This window comes from Haliaeetus albicilla, chromosome 19 (assembly GCF_947461875.1).
Source record: "Haliaeetus albicilla chromosome 19, bHalAlb1.1, whole genome shotgun sequence".
NCBI classification, from domain to species: Eukaryota; Metazoa; Chordata; class Aves; order Accipitriformes; family Accipitridae; genus Haliaeetus; species Haliaeetus albicilla.
In genome coordinates this window covers 910,249-924,852 of record NC_091501.1, presented here as the reverse complement: position 1 = coordinate 924,852, position 14,604 = coordinate 910,249, and the positions used below count along the sequence as shown (strand labels likewise).

The following is a 14,604-nucleotide window of genomic DNA, read 5'->3' as shown; positions in this document are numbered from 1 at the left end:
CATGCCTGTTGTCTCCATCTTTGCAACACAACGGGCAGGGCTTGGGCAGCTCAAGCACAAGTAAAACCCACGCTGATCGTCATGTTGTTAGCCTCATTTGCTGGCTAGAAGAGTAGTCTGGACGATGCGAATTTTCTCTAGCGATTCTGATATTCCGTTTCAAAAAAAAGACCAGACCGCTAGCGAACAAAAGGGCTACAGTAGTAACGCCAGCGACCCCACCTCATTCCGCGCTCGCAGGGGATCAATCAGGATGGCAAGAAAACGAGCAAAAACTTTACGGAGGGCTGAAGCCCTTCACAGCGGGGCGGGGAGAGACAACTCCCAAGGGATTTCAGGGAAGCCATGGACAAGAAGGACCAGACCAGCCTGCGGGCTCGGGCCTTGTGCTGCGACCCTCCAAGCGCCTCTCCCCGCTCTCCTCCCGCCTCGCTCGACCCGTGAGGAGGCCGCTGAGGCGAGGCGGCCCGCGGCCCGCTGCCCCGCGCCGCCGGCTACAGCCGGGACAAAGCGGCCCGGCCCGGCGCACCTGCTCCCCGGCCGGGGGGAGGCGAGAGAGCGGCCGGGCTGAGGGAGGGAAGGCGGCCCGGGGCCGGGGCCGGGGTCGATCTCGGGGACCCCCCCCCAGCACCCCCGGCTTCGCCTGACGAGCGGCAGGGCCCCGCCCGCCCCAGCGGCTGGGGGTGCGTACCTCTTTAAATGCGCCCCCCCCCTCCGGGTTGTACAACCCCGCGGGGGGGGGAGAATGAGGTAACGGCGCGCGGCCCCGCCCTGACCGGCGCCTTTAAGAGCCCGCCCCACGTGACCGCGCTCCCGGCCTCCTCCCCGCTCCCCCCGCCGTGGCGCTCTTTGCCCTCCCCGCACCTGTTGGCGGGGGCGGGGCGAGCAAGGGGGCGGGACCCGGAGGGTTCCGCACTCCCCCCCACCCCCACTCCGCGCATGCGCGCGGAGCGAGACAGGCGATTCACGCATCCAAAATGGCGGCCGCGATGGATGTGGACACCCCTAGCGGCACCAACAGCGGCGCCGGCAAGAAGCGCTTCGAAGTGAAGAAAGTGAGGCCCGCCGGCGCGCTCCTCCGGCTGGCCACAGAGGGAGGGGGAGGCCGGGGCTGGCCTGGCGGCGGGGAGGGACGGGGGGAAGCGGGCGACTTCCCGCTCCCCTCACGGTAGCCGGGCGCCTGGTTCCGCACCGGCGCGGCGGGAGGGGTGGGGCGGTGCCTGCGTGGTTGGGGGGGGGGGTGTCTTGGCGTGCGTCCGGGCCAATGGCTGAGGCGGGCCGCCGCACGTGGAGCGGAGGCTGACCAATCAGCGGGCGCGGCTGGCGTGGGCCGCGCAGGCGGGAGGAGGGAGGTGTGAGGTGAGGGGGGGGCTGCCCCTGTCAGGGGCTCCGCCGCCCGCTCCCCTCGGGCGCTGACCGGCCGCGGCTGCTCCCGGCCCGGGCCGCGCTGCCCGGAGCCTCTGGGCAGCTCGGGCCGGGGAGCAGGGGTGGAGTGCTGCTTCCTCCTCCTCCTCCTCCTCCTCCTCCTCCTCAGCCCCGGCCGCTCTGGCCCATATGCTGCGTAAGGCGCTTTGCACAAATTTGTGGCTGATTTTTTTTTCTTCTTCCTCTTTAAATCGAGCCATAACAACGTGTGCGTAGTCAGCAAATGCTCTGCTGTCACCCTGGCTTTGTCTGTTTCCCCAAAACAGCCATAATATCCCTCTTCTGTCCAGTGCCACCGGTTTGCCCATCAGCTGGTTCGTAGTGATACTCCGAGCCTGTTTCAGGAGGGTGCAGAGGCAGCAGGGAGACTGTGTGGGCTTGTACTAAGGTAGAACTTGAGGAAAAAATGACCCCTGGACTGGTCATCAGCAAACATTTCCAGTGATTCCTGCTTGTAGATGTAGTTTGAAATGCAGCTGTCATCAGTGATGATGGAAACTCCTAGCTCTGTACAGGGCTGCAGGTCTATGGAGAAGGAGGTGTTTGGATGATGTGATTGTTTGTTCTTTGGAAATAGGGACAGGTATAATAGCACATGAGAGGAGCAGGAAGCGGCACCTTTTATGTGTCAGTGGCATTGCTCCTCCCCAACAAGGTATCAAGGCGCATTTGTTGCACATGTGGTTCCGTATAGGTCTGTGGGTCATAAGAGTGGATTATGATGGGACAAGAGATTAAGTACCAGAGAGTCTGGGAGAGATAAGGGTGATGGGAACTTTCATCCTAGCAGCCTTGAAGTGTGGATGAAGTCCTTGAGAGGGGAGTACCTCGGCCAAAAGGCTGGCTACACTTGATGTTGGAAGATGGGGAGAAAAAATGAGATCACTACTGACACATTTCCTAAAAGATCTAGTAATATTGTGATGAATTTTTATACCAGTACTAACAAAAAATGGAAGTGCTTCTCGAAATGGATACTGCTTATCAATACTTTGCAGCCTGCATTCCTCCTTCAGAATCCCCAACTGAGGGGAAGCAACAAAAACATCGAGATGTAAATGGAATTAGGTAGAGAAGGTTTACTGTGGTACAGTCAAAACAATCGTATACTGAAAATATAGTAAATGAAGATTATCCTGGCTTCCAATATGCTGTGGGATTGCTTTGAACATTGAAGGCAAGCCCATCTATTTCATGAATTTACAAAAGACTTGATTATGTTTTTTGTGGGGAAGAATAAAAAGGCGCTATGCTTTTCTCCATAGCTTGTCTTAAGGTCCTCATTCTGAATCAGTTTTCTAAAATTGCCATGGAAATTTGTAGCCAACCTTTCCCCTGAAGTAGCATGGGACAAAGTATTCCTTTTTTTTCTTTTTTTTTTTTATAAACAAAGTATTTGAAAGGCTAATTTGGTAGTACTTTCAAATTTTTATAGTCAGCCTTGCTGGTAGGACATTTCCCAGTAACCTTTTTGCGGAGGAAATTGTTCAGGAGTCAGGGAAGGGTAGCATTAGAGATGATTTTAGTTCTTGGCCCCAACTGCTCTGGGGGGTGATTACTAGAAGAACTTGCCAATAATGGAAATTCCTCTTAACAAAATGGCATCTGGATTGGTCTTTCTGCAAGGCACTGTCCTTTCCGTCAGAATTGTGGATGTGGGGTGAGCTGCATCCTTGCCTCTGGATCTTGAATAGAAATGCAGATGTTTCCATTTGTTTCACAAAAAAGGGGACTACTGGAGTTATCTTGTTTCTGAAGTCGGAAGAAGGCACTGGGTCTGGGAGGTATGTGAGAGGAATGTACCACTGCTTTCTAGTAAGCTTCTGAACTCGTGATAAAGAATTACTCTGGACTTCTAAGATTTTTTTTTTTTTTTAAATATCCCAGCTTTTCCATTTAAAAAATACATGGGATCTTGAGGAATAACAAGGATTTCTGTGTGCTGTAAATTGAGTCAAAACTATGTTTTTCTTTTTCTTTTTTCCCCCTCTCTCTAGTGGAACGCAGTAGCTCTGTGGGCATGGGACATTGTGGTTGATAACTGTGCCATTTGCAGAAACCATATTATGGATCTATGTAAGTAAATGGTGGGGAAGACAGTTGACAGTTTTGACTTGTACATGATGCACAGCTGAAATTTCCCCTGTTCAGGGTATAAGTCAGCAAATGAAGCTTTCAGTTAGGAATTAAGTCTTCACAGTGCAAACACTAAGCTCTATTTTATGTAATGCTGAAGTCCTATAATCTATTTTTGTGACCTCTGTCGCCATACTGCTCTTCCCTCACCCTTCTTTTTGCAAGAGTAGAATCACTTGGTACCACATCTACAGATGGGATGATGATGCTGAGTGTATTTTGCATGCAACGAAGAGGAAAAGGAGTAATAGTAAATGGCCAGGAGGAACAGAAATTATTCAGGGTTGACAGGTATTGCTCACAAAGAGAAGTATTGGACTTTAGAGTTGGGGATGTTGCTGTAGGTACCAACTTTTTGATGACACTCACTAGGATGAAATCTTGTAATGCTTTCTGTGTCTGGCCAGGAAAGGCTTGGACCAGTGATTTCATTTGACTCCTCATTCTACAAAACTACCTTGCATAAGTTAGTTAATGTTATAGTATGGGGGATTTTGTAGCCACCTAGAGAATTAATTTTTCATTTATAAAGGAGAATAATCAAATGCCTAAATCAAAAACAATGTATTGCTAGTATTGGTTTGATTTTTTGCAGTATAATCTTGATTGTTCAATTAACAAACACGCTTGCTATGTAGGAAAACAAAGTGATAGTGGAATTAAGTATACAAGCCTCTGTTGTGAAATAGGTGTGCGTACATGAAGTCACTGGTTTTAGTCCCTTAAAGGATTGGTAATGAGTACAAACCCATGGTTTCTTCCCCTCAAAACTGACAAGATACTGTTGGCTCCATAACTGTCCATCTTGTTTCAGTCATGAGGGACAGAAGACCTTTTAATATACCCCAGATAGAAATTTGCCTATATTACTAAAATGTGAGGATTGTGGAACCCCCCAAAAGAAGATCAGGTACAACTGCAGTGCCTGGCAATGGCCTGTCATTGTGATAGTTTTGTTGCACTTCTTTTTAATGCAGTAGCCCTTGGAACTACTGGTAATGGCCACTTACTGTCAGTAAGCCTATGTGAGAATAAAACGTTTCAGAAAAATGAGATCTCAAGTTTAGAGTAACAGCTAGTGAGAGATGCACCTGATTTTACATCATATTTAAATATAATTACAAAACTACTTTCAGAAGTTTTTTGTTTGTTTGTTTGTTTGTTTTAATAAAGAGAAAACAGACCGTAACACACAGGGCTGAAAAAGGGTTAAGCAAGTTCACTTCTTTGCTTTGGGACAGATATGTTTGTATTTTGAGCCAGCCACTGTCTATCCATGCTTCAGTTTATTCTTGGTTATTAGAAAGGGAATGATCACACTAAAAAGAAGCAAGTGAGAATAGGGGTTATGAAATATGCCGAGGTCCTTTGATGCAAAGATTTCCTTTTTAAGTGCCTCTAACCTGTACCATTGTGAAAAGTAGTTGAGGTGGACACTGGACTACTACTTAGTCTCTCAGGTTTATGATATATTAGAGAGGAAAGGATGTCGCTGACAGGCAAATGGAATTTTAAAGATTTGTTGGAACAAGAGTTACATTTATAGAATTTACAAATGTATAGAATAAATATATAAAATCCTGTAATTCAAGATAATTATTCATGATAAGTGGGATATGTTGTCAGATAGTGGGTGCTGGTGTGTTTCATTCTATGAATCTGCCTCAAAATTAATAGTGCCTCCCATGAGAGGCCAAATAGAGTCTCATATATTTGCTTTTTTTTATAAATAGCAAAAAGGACATATGAGGATGAAGGAGAGGTGTGGAGGAGCTGGAAGGAGACTGAACATGTGTTATTTTCCAGTAGTGAATTTCCTATGTCAGTTCTTAATTAAAAAAAAAAAAAAAAAAAAAAATCCTACCAAAATGGGAGTGGGGTTGAGGGTGTATAGGTAGATTAGGAAAAACAGTGAAGAAAAAGGGCATAGTTAACTTTTTTTTTTTTTTTTTAGTTGCTCAAGCATAACACATTATTAATTTGGGTATGAGCAATATTATGAAAAGCCTGGACTGCAAATGACAGGCCAAAATTGACAGTATACAGAGTAGAAGGGGTATCTAAATTGGTGTTCCGAGATCAGTGTTGGCTCTGGATTTACTTACTTCCTTGTTATAGATCATTAACATTGTTAAACAACACTTTAATTAGATTTTCAAACACAAGATGTGAAGTGATGGGAAATTGAGGAAAAATTAATAGAATGTGCAGGGAAGAACAACACAAGATTCAATTTGATAAAACGCAGGATACAAATGTCTCCCTCTCCTAGTGATGAAGAGAAACCTTGAAAGGAAAACATTAGAAGAGTGGTAAGTAACACCAGCCATGCTAAGGGAGGCATCAATGTTAAGTTGCAGTTCTCTTCATGCGTGTACATTATGACTCGGGAATAACATGGTCAAAGGATTCCCCTTGCCCTCAATTTGGTTTGTATTTGGCGTACAGAAGGAATGAGTAGATTTTCAGTGTTTTGGTTTCATTCTTTTCTGATAAGACCCAGGTCCTATTTAGATTTTATTTGGGCAGTGTTCTTGATTTCTTCAAAGGCTTGCTCTCTGGTGCTGTCATTGCAGCATGGTAAGTTGGTGACTGTTAACTAAACCCTATGTTTAGTATAGTGGATTACCTTCGGTCTAAAATGTGGAATATAATATTGTAGTAAGGTAACCGGTATAGTTTTGAACTATGTGTAAAATGTGCCACCAAAATACTGTCCCCTTTCTTTGATAGTAAGATGCAAAGCACCACTTTTGATATTCCAGCTTCAGAAAGATAGATGGATTGCATAGAATCCAGAGAAGAATCTCAGGATGCTTAACAGGTTGAATGATTTTGGATTTATGAGAAGAATAAAAGAACACAACTAAGTATATATATATAGTTTGCGAAGTCATAAGTAGGAGTGGAAGTTGATAGCTGTGTACATATATTTTGAGAGCATGATACTAACAGGAAATAGTGAGTGTCATACAAGGGGGTTTTAAGTAGAAGGAATCATGGGGATATGATGGGGGGCAACTTAGGGTAAGTATTTAGTAAAATCTGCAGATGATTCCTAAGAAACTGGAGAGAATTGCAAGGGGAAGACTCTGAAGTTTGAAAAACTAAACTGAATTGTGCATTTTGGGGGACTAGACTAGACCAGACTGGACTAGAGTAGACTATTTCAGTTGGAAGGGACCTACAATGATCATCTAGACCAGCTGCCAGACCACTTCAGGGCTGACCAAAAGCTAAAGCATGTTGTTAAGGGCATTGTCCAAATGCCTCTTAAACACTGACAGGCTTGGGGCATCGACCACCTCTCTAGGAAGCCTGTTCCAGTGTTGGACCACTCTCTTGGTAAAGAAATGCTTCCTCATGTCCAGCCTAAGCCTCCCCTGGCGCAGCTTTGAACCATTCCCCTGTGTCCCATCACTGGATCCCAGGGAGAAGAGCTCAGCACCTCCCTCTCCACGACCCCTCCTCAGAAAGCTGTAGAGAGCCATGAGGTCTCCCCTCAGCCTCCTTCTCTCCAAACTAGACAAGCCCAAAGTCCTCAGCTTCTCCTCAGAGGACAAGTAACAAGTGTACTTCAAGTTTGTTAGCCTGGTTATTTGTTCTTTCTGTCTCTGTTTTCTGAGTGAGTACATGATGTTTTATGTTAGCCAAGCTAGGTGTATTTATTTCCCTTCTTCCCAATAAGTCGATCCCTTCATGACATAATTTTAGAAGGCAACATGTAAAGGGAAAGGGGAGCCATACAGTGGTTACCCTTGTTCAAGCAGAAGCTGCTTTGAAGAGCTCTTATGAAATTTACCAGTGCAGTGGGCTGTTATGGTAGCTGCGAACAAAAGACATGTACTTTACTTCTGTTACCTGCCATTATGGCTACTTAAATCTTAGGCTCCTTTTCTTGTTAGGTAAATATACAGAAGATTTCTGCAATAGAAAATGTACAAGAGGAGGGATGGTTCTTAATAGATGCCAAGATTCAGAAGTTGCCATTATATAATAGCATTTCTGTAACTCCCTGAGTTGAAATGCTTCCATTGCATCTTTCACAATTATTTACAGGTATTTCAGGTTTTAGCTGTATCTTTCTGCCCTCACCTCCAGATACTCTGTCAAAAGCAAGGCAACAGAAGAGTCATCCAGTATTCCTCCAGTACCTGTTAGTGTCTGACTCTTACGGCTTCTTTTGGGTCAGCAGACGGTAAATAGCTTCTCTTTCTTCCAAAAGCCAGAATCATCAGCTTTCATCCTCTGACAGAGATTGTTCATTTGTTTTATTTCTTTGTTGATATATTGCCCTTTTCTGAAATAAGGCAAACAGGAGAGCAAAAAGTGCTTCAGCTTTTGGAGGCCCTTTTTTGGCAGCCAAAGGTAGTATGCCAGCAGTAGTCTCCAGCCTGTTTGATGAGGGAGTTAAATCTGCGTGTCTCGTTGGAAGGGCCTTACATCACCACCAGAGAACTCCTCCTCAGCTATTTCTGCAAAGTTCATCTGTCCTCTTAAGCTTTTGGGCCTGTCATGTTTTAGACTGTATTTGCTTGTCAGCAAATGTTTGAGTAACACTAAAATGAATTTCAGTGCTGCTCTTCTTCCTTACCTAAATCACCTTTCTTCCCTCTCACTCCCAGTCAAAATGCAGAGTCCTTTAAAGCCTAGGGGAAAAAAAAAAATGTATTGTGTTCCAAAGCGTACAGCTCACAGGTTAGGGCCCCTTAGAGGGGAGAAAAAAAAAAAAAAAGACAAAATGACATAAAAATGGGCTAGATGGACTTCAGATCTAATATGCCCAATATCCTGTTTCCAGCAGGGAAAGAGGAGAAGAAACAAGGTAAGTATATGGTGTGCTGGAATATTTTCCTTGCTTTCAGCAGAGACTTCCTGAGTTAAAGTTTGCTTATCAGTTGACTTTTCTTCCTTCAAATGAATTTCCTCTCCTTTTGCTACTACTCGTCTTCTCATCATTTTCTGTTACTGTATAGACTCGTGCCAAGTATTTAAAACTTAATATAATATGCCCCATGATATTCAGCAAGGCCATGAGTCTATGCTGCAGTAACAGTAAAATTGTTTCAGCAATCTTGGGTGTCAAATTTTAAACAGATGTCTAAAGTAATTGAAGCTCTTCAAGGTTCTTGAGCATCTTCCATTTTCTGAGTCAGATTTAGTTTTATTGCTGTATGTATTGAGGGCTAAGGAATTAAGACATCAGACATTTCAGGTGCGCTCGGTTTTGTTCTCTTCTACAGGCAGGGCCAGGCTTGAGCTTTGGACTTCCTGCTGTGGTATATCATATCTTGATGTAAGCCATATAATAAATATGGGTCCATTCAAATCTTGCAGAATAGTTGTTGTTACTGAGTTCCTTTAGACCTCAGTCTTGTTTTGAGTAGTTCCTCGTGACCAAGGTTAACTGATCTCTCTCACATCTCAGGAAAAATGGGCCTTTCTCTTATTTTGTTCACCTCCACACCTGAAAGAGAGTGAAAAATGGAGAAAGGGATGAATAGGACAGAGCAAATAAAGATCATATTTTTCAGCCAAACCTGTCGGGTTTGAAAGTTTTTGAATCTTTAATTGGTGAAGCAAATTCCTTTTCCCCTTGAGCTTATTAGGGCACACAAACAGTGAACAGAGAACTGGAGCCCATTCAGACATTTTCTTTGCCAGGAAAAAAAGATCTGCAAAACAAGTAAGCAACAAGCCCATGTATCGAGTTCTAGGCTGATCATCTATCAGCATGTCTTTTTAAACCATTTGGGCTTGACTTTTAAAGAAAGCATCGTTTAGCAGGAAGTAAAATGTTGGTCTCATAGGTTTGTGCTGCTGACTGTGGAGGAGTTAGAAATACCTTTTTTTCTCTGGAAGTTTCTTCCTGAGCTGGAGCAGAAGTGAATTGTTCAGGCTCTAGAATGGAGAACCAGGTTACTGGATTTATCTTCTCAGTGCTGTTCTTCCTTCTTTCCTCACTCTCTCTTGTCTCCTTCATCCATGCCATCTGACACAAAAAACCCAAAGCATAATCCAAACCCATAAATAGTCTTTATCCTTTTGGGGATCATCCTGGGTACTCAGCTCCAAGGTGTAAAAAGTTCAAAACATACATTTTTAAACTGTATTTCCTATTGTGTATTTTTGGGGTGTACTTACCTGTCACAAGACTATAGAAAAAAGACAGGCAAACTCCAGCATTACGTGAGCAAATTAATTTGTAAATATAACTGATAGTACATAATGTCTGCCAAGACAGTGAATTTATGTTTAGAGAAACTTGGGTAAGGAGTTTAAGTAAACGTACCTTTAACTGATCATCAAAAGAAATCTCTTAAAACACAAGAGAAAAAATTAAAAATATTTATTTATCTTTAAAATTGGGAAAGCAGAGATATGTTACCAGTACATGAGCTATGTACTCTTGCCCTCTGGAACTTTAGAATACTAAAAAAGTAGAGGAAGGAGGAAATTAGGATGAAGTGTATTTTGATCTGATACTTTTGGGAAAACAGTACACAATAAACCACAGCTCTTGACACTTTCTGATGTAATAAATGCAACCCCACTTGCTATTATGAAGAAATCTGCCAGTTGATGTTGAATGTACATCTTCTGCTCCTGCCTTTATGTGTTTAATCTTTGTTTTCACAGGCATAGAATGTCAAGCAAACCAAGCATCAGCTACCTCTGAAGAGTGCACAGTCGCGTGGGGCGTCTGCAATGTAAGGAAGACCGTTTCATTGTGGAGCTCATGTGTGGTGACACTATCCCCTTTTTTCATGACTCAGGACAAAATGAGTTCTATAAAATGTTTCAGATAATCCACCAGAAAAAAGAACTTTAAACACCTTATGTTTAGTAGATTGTAGAAAAGAGAGAGAAGGGGGAAAAAAAGAAAGAAAGAAAGTTGGAGAGGTGTAATATGGTTTACCCCTTTTTAATTTTTTTTGTACGAATAATAGATCTTTAATTCTAAGCATGATTTTCCTGGTCAAGGTTCTGCCTAGGAGCTATGCCTTTTTTTCCCTGGTAATAGGATTACTTGGATGTCAGCATGCTTGATTTGTCTTTGTGCAGGCTGATTCAAGGAGTCAATATACAGTAACTAGGTGATTTACTTCCTGTTGGAGGAAGATCACATCAGTTCTAGTTCTAGTGTATAATCTCCAGCTCTTCAATTTGTTGCCATTCGTACATGGTCCCACTAGCATGTGAACTCAAACTTGCATACCTCTTAGCTAGCCTGCACCTGAGGTGGACGATAAAATTTTCCATAATGGAATAACTACCTGTTCCTCAGTCCCATCCTCACTATGCTGCAGGATCAAGTTACAGTGTGATAATGGTGGAAGGGGATTATAAATGATGCAATTCTGTTTGTAGAGGACAAGAGCAACTTTTTTAACCATGTCAGAATGTTCTAGTGTCAAAATTATGTTTTTGTGTGCAAGAGTTACCACAAGTGGAGCCTTGTTTTTAAGTAGCTGCAGGGGGTATGGAAAAGGGTGTCCTTCTTAAACATGTAATACAGATTTTTTTTTTCTTTCTAATTTTGCAAGTTTCTTTTTAGTCAGGCTTTGGTTTGTCCAGAAGACTGGCAAAAAGCTTCAGCATGTATACGTACATATCATCCCTGCTACTCACTGTGAAATTCTCTTTCTTGTCTTTCTGATTATGCTGCTTATCAGCATCTGCTCTGCCAATTTTAGCAGCAACTAAACTCTATGTTCTCTCCTTCATCAGAAGTCTGTCGGTTGCCACTACGTGCACGGTGGAACAGGCTCCCTGCTGCCATTTCACTAACGTTCCCTTCCTCTATGAAAATGTGGATCAGTTCCTTGGTGTTTACCAGTGAGCTGGCTGATGAGTCCTCCCCACCTTTGTCAGCAAACACTTGCTACTCTCTGCTTACCGTGATGCTTTCAGTGGTAGTTTTCACATTGAGATACAGTCATGTGTTCTGATACGATGTGATCTGAACTTTCTCTTCCAGCACGCTTTCCACTTCCACTGCATCTCTCGCTGGCTCAAAACTCGCCAAGTATGTCCGCTGGACAACAGGGAATGGGAGTTCCAAAAGTAGGTATCCTGCACAGATTTCCAGATGAAAAATCCAATTGTCTTTCTGTTCATAGAAATGATCAATGTCAGATACGTGGGTAGTCTCTCTCATTTGTGGGTCTGAGGGCAGAGTTGCTGTTAGGAAAGGTTTTTTCTCCACCTTGCTGTACAGCAGCCTTCCCTTAGTCACCCGGTGCTAAATGAGCTCTGAAGGAGGCCCAAACAGCTGTGGGTAAGTGGGAGTTGTTAAAAAGTAGTGATTCCTATTGACTTTTTCTCTAAAGAATAGAGAGCAGAAGAGAAATGGAATTCACTGAAAGTGGAGCCTCAGGTGAATACTATACTGCCACATGAGCAATTTGGGTTTAGAAAATGACCTGAATTTAGCTGCTTGTGTTCCAAAGCATTTCTGCTGAGGTGCCAGACATCTTACTGGGTCCCTCTGTATCTTGGTGATTTGTTTTACAACTCTAATAGGCTCAGAGATTAATACAGCTGATTTCCCAGCATCTGGAAATCAAATGTCCCTGTAGCCATTGCTACAGCCTTGGCTCATTTATTCATAATTTCTGTATTCATTGTTTTGTTTTGTGTTTTTCAAAGGTCTGTTGTTAGAATTATAATAGGGCGTCCATGGATGGGTTTTTGAGGGGTAATAGTATTTTGAGAGTACTTAGGAAGTTTGCCTATCACTTGCTTCATTTGCAAGTATCATTTATTCATTAACCTTTTCTTAACTGTGGATTTTCCCTCTCCCCACCCCCTTTAAAAAAAAAAAAAAATTCTAACCAGAGTCCACATTAAGACAAAGCAAAACAAATATTTTATAACTGTTCAGGGTTGTCTTTGGGATATGGTTCACGATCAGTTGTGCTAATCGTCATTGACATTTCAACTTGAGTACCATAGTTTTGATATTAAGATGTTTTAATGAACACTTAATGAAAACTGAGCCCACGTTGCCTGGCTTGTGACTTACTTAATATTGCATGGGCAGCACGATGAGAAATGGAGACATGAATGAATATCTTCGTATGGGTGCTCAGTAATACGTCTGGGACTATGACAAGCTTTGGCCTTGTTTTCATGCAGGATATATTTGAAGTGGGATTCAGGGCAAAAGATGCTGATGATACCGAGGATCTCTTGCATACGATATTGAGGATTGCTCAGGCTCTCTTCCAGCTAGTGTCTGGATAGACTTCGGGGGAGGTGAAATGTGGAGAACTTCCTAAGGGTTCCATAACATAGCATTTCACCTTCATCTGGTTTACATGCTAATTACATAGTGGTAGAATGAGAATAAATTGCCCAAATCAGCACTAGTATGAAACATATTTTTAAAAAAAAAAACATTAACATATTATATATTTGCAGGTACGGACACTAGAGAGATGGTCACCACGCTTCTTGTTGTGTCATCAGCCTCAGTTGTTCTTGTCACTATGGGTTTGTTTTAGCAACTTGAAAAATCAGCAATGTATACGATTCTTCTTTAATCTTAATTTCTCCCTATTGTATAGCATTGAATAAAATCTTGCTGGAGCTTCCTGACGACGTTTTTTGTCTTGTGTTCAGGAGTGGGCAGTCTGTGAATGAGGGAGGAGAATTATCTGCAGACCAACGACTTAAGCTGGGCAGCTCTTCTGGTCGCTGTGCCCAGTTTTTGACTGTGGGTTTGGTCTTACTCCCACACAATTGAGAACCACACTTGTGGCTCACTGAGGTCGGTGCTAAGCTCCATTGTGTAATGCAATGGGTGCAGGACTTGGCCTGGCGAAGTGTCATTTATGCAAATAGCATTTCACGTGGACACGCTTCCTTGCAGCTGAGTTGAAATGATGATCTATACAATTAGGGGTTGGGTCATCATTAGAAACTACTCTTGTTTCTGCTCTTGAGTTTGACTAGACCAGCTCCCCTGCAGAGGACAATTTCACTAACTGTTCCCAGTTCCATCTCTTCAGCTTGGGGGACAGTAACTGAATGTTAGTTTTTATCAGTGCTCATAAAGCCCTTTCAGGTGCCAGGTGAAAGTAAACTCAGGAAATTCACGTGCTAGATTGGCTGGAAAGCTAAAAATAAGCAGTGTATGAACAGACTAATTTTTGGTTGGCTTTCTACTGGTATTTTCCCTGTTCCAAGCCAAGCTGTAGTTCTTACTGGCCAAAAATTGTTACTCTGAGAACGACATCGTGTTTTGTTTGGTGTCTCCTGTGCCAAATGGCCTAGTATCCTCACTGCATCAAATTTTGGCCCCTATGTCAACAGCCTCAGCCGATGCCGGGAACTCAAACAAGGCCAAAGAAATTCTTCCTGCTACGAGAGGCTGTGTCCCGTCATGTCAGCACCAGGAGATACAGTACATTTCTTTCATTGGCTGTTCACGATGCCACCTTTGAATCAACGCTTTTTTGCTAATTATTGGGAATGGGAAATTTAATAGCTGATGTTAAACATTAGTGTACTATAGTGACAGGGAATAAAGGTAGTCATTGGCAGAACCGAAACCTGCAGGTTTTTCAGTAATTGCTGGGGCTTTCTTTAATCTGCAGCAAGCAAATGTCAGGATTATTTTATCAGTTGGTGTTAGTGCTCTGAAATGATACGGTTAATGATACGGTTCGCTGTTTTCCACCCTGAAGAAGAAAAGAGGACCAACTAGAATCGGGAGAGTTTGTAGCTAGACGGTTTATTTACCAGGTTTAGTTGGTAGAAAGCTCGTCCTGAATTTGCAAGGTAGTTTTGGTGATGGAGGCAGGAATGGAACAGAAGAGGAGGGGGCAGATGATCTCAACCGTGGTCAAAACATTCATCCGGGCAGCGGGATATCCAGGTTAAATGCCATTCCCTGAAGTCTGAACTCCCATTTAATGTCCTGTCCGGCTGAGCAAAATGTCAGATGTCCCTGTTCATGATTGTCCATTTTGTTTGCAGTGTTTGATTTTTCAGGACCTGGAACCCAGATGCTCACTGATCGGGGGATTTATTTCC

The 14,604-nt window shown here is 43.3% G+C and overlaps 1 protein-coding gene across 1 annotated transcript; it reads left to right on the top strand.

The window, feature by feature from the left end:
- Nucleotides 1-900: 900 nt before the first annotated feature.
- RBX1 (ring-box 1) lies at nt 901-13,164 on the top strand. The gene is made up of 5 exons (XM_069807142.1): nt 901-1,055; nt 3,423-3,501; nt 10,201-10,271; nt 11,543-11,628; nt 12,988-13,164. The coding sequence occupies exons 1-5, from the start codon at nt 978-980 to the stop codon at nt 12,998-13,000; spliced, it is 327 nt and encodes a 108-aa protein (XP_069663243.1). The 5' UTR covers nt 901-977; the 3' UTR covers nt 13,001-13,164.
- Nucleotides 13,165-14,604: the final 1,440 nt, after the last annotated feature.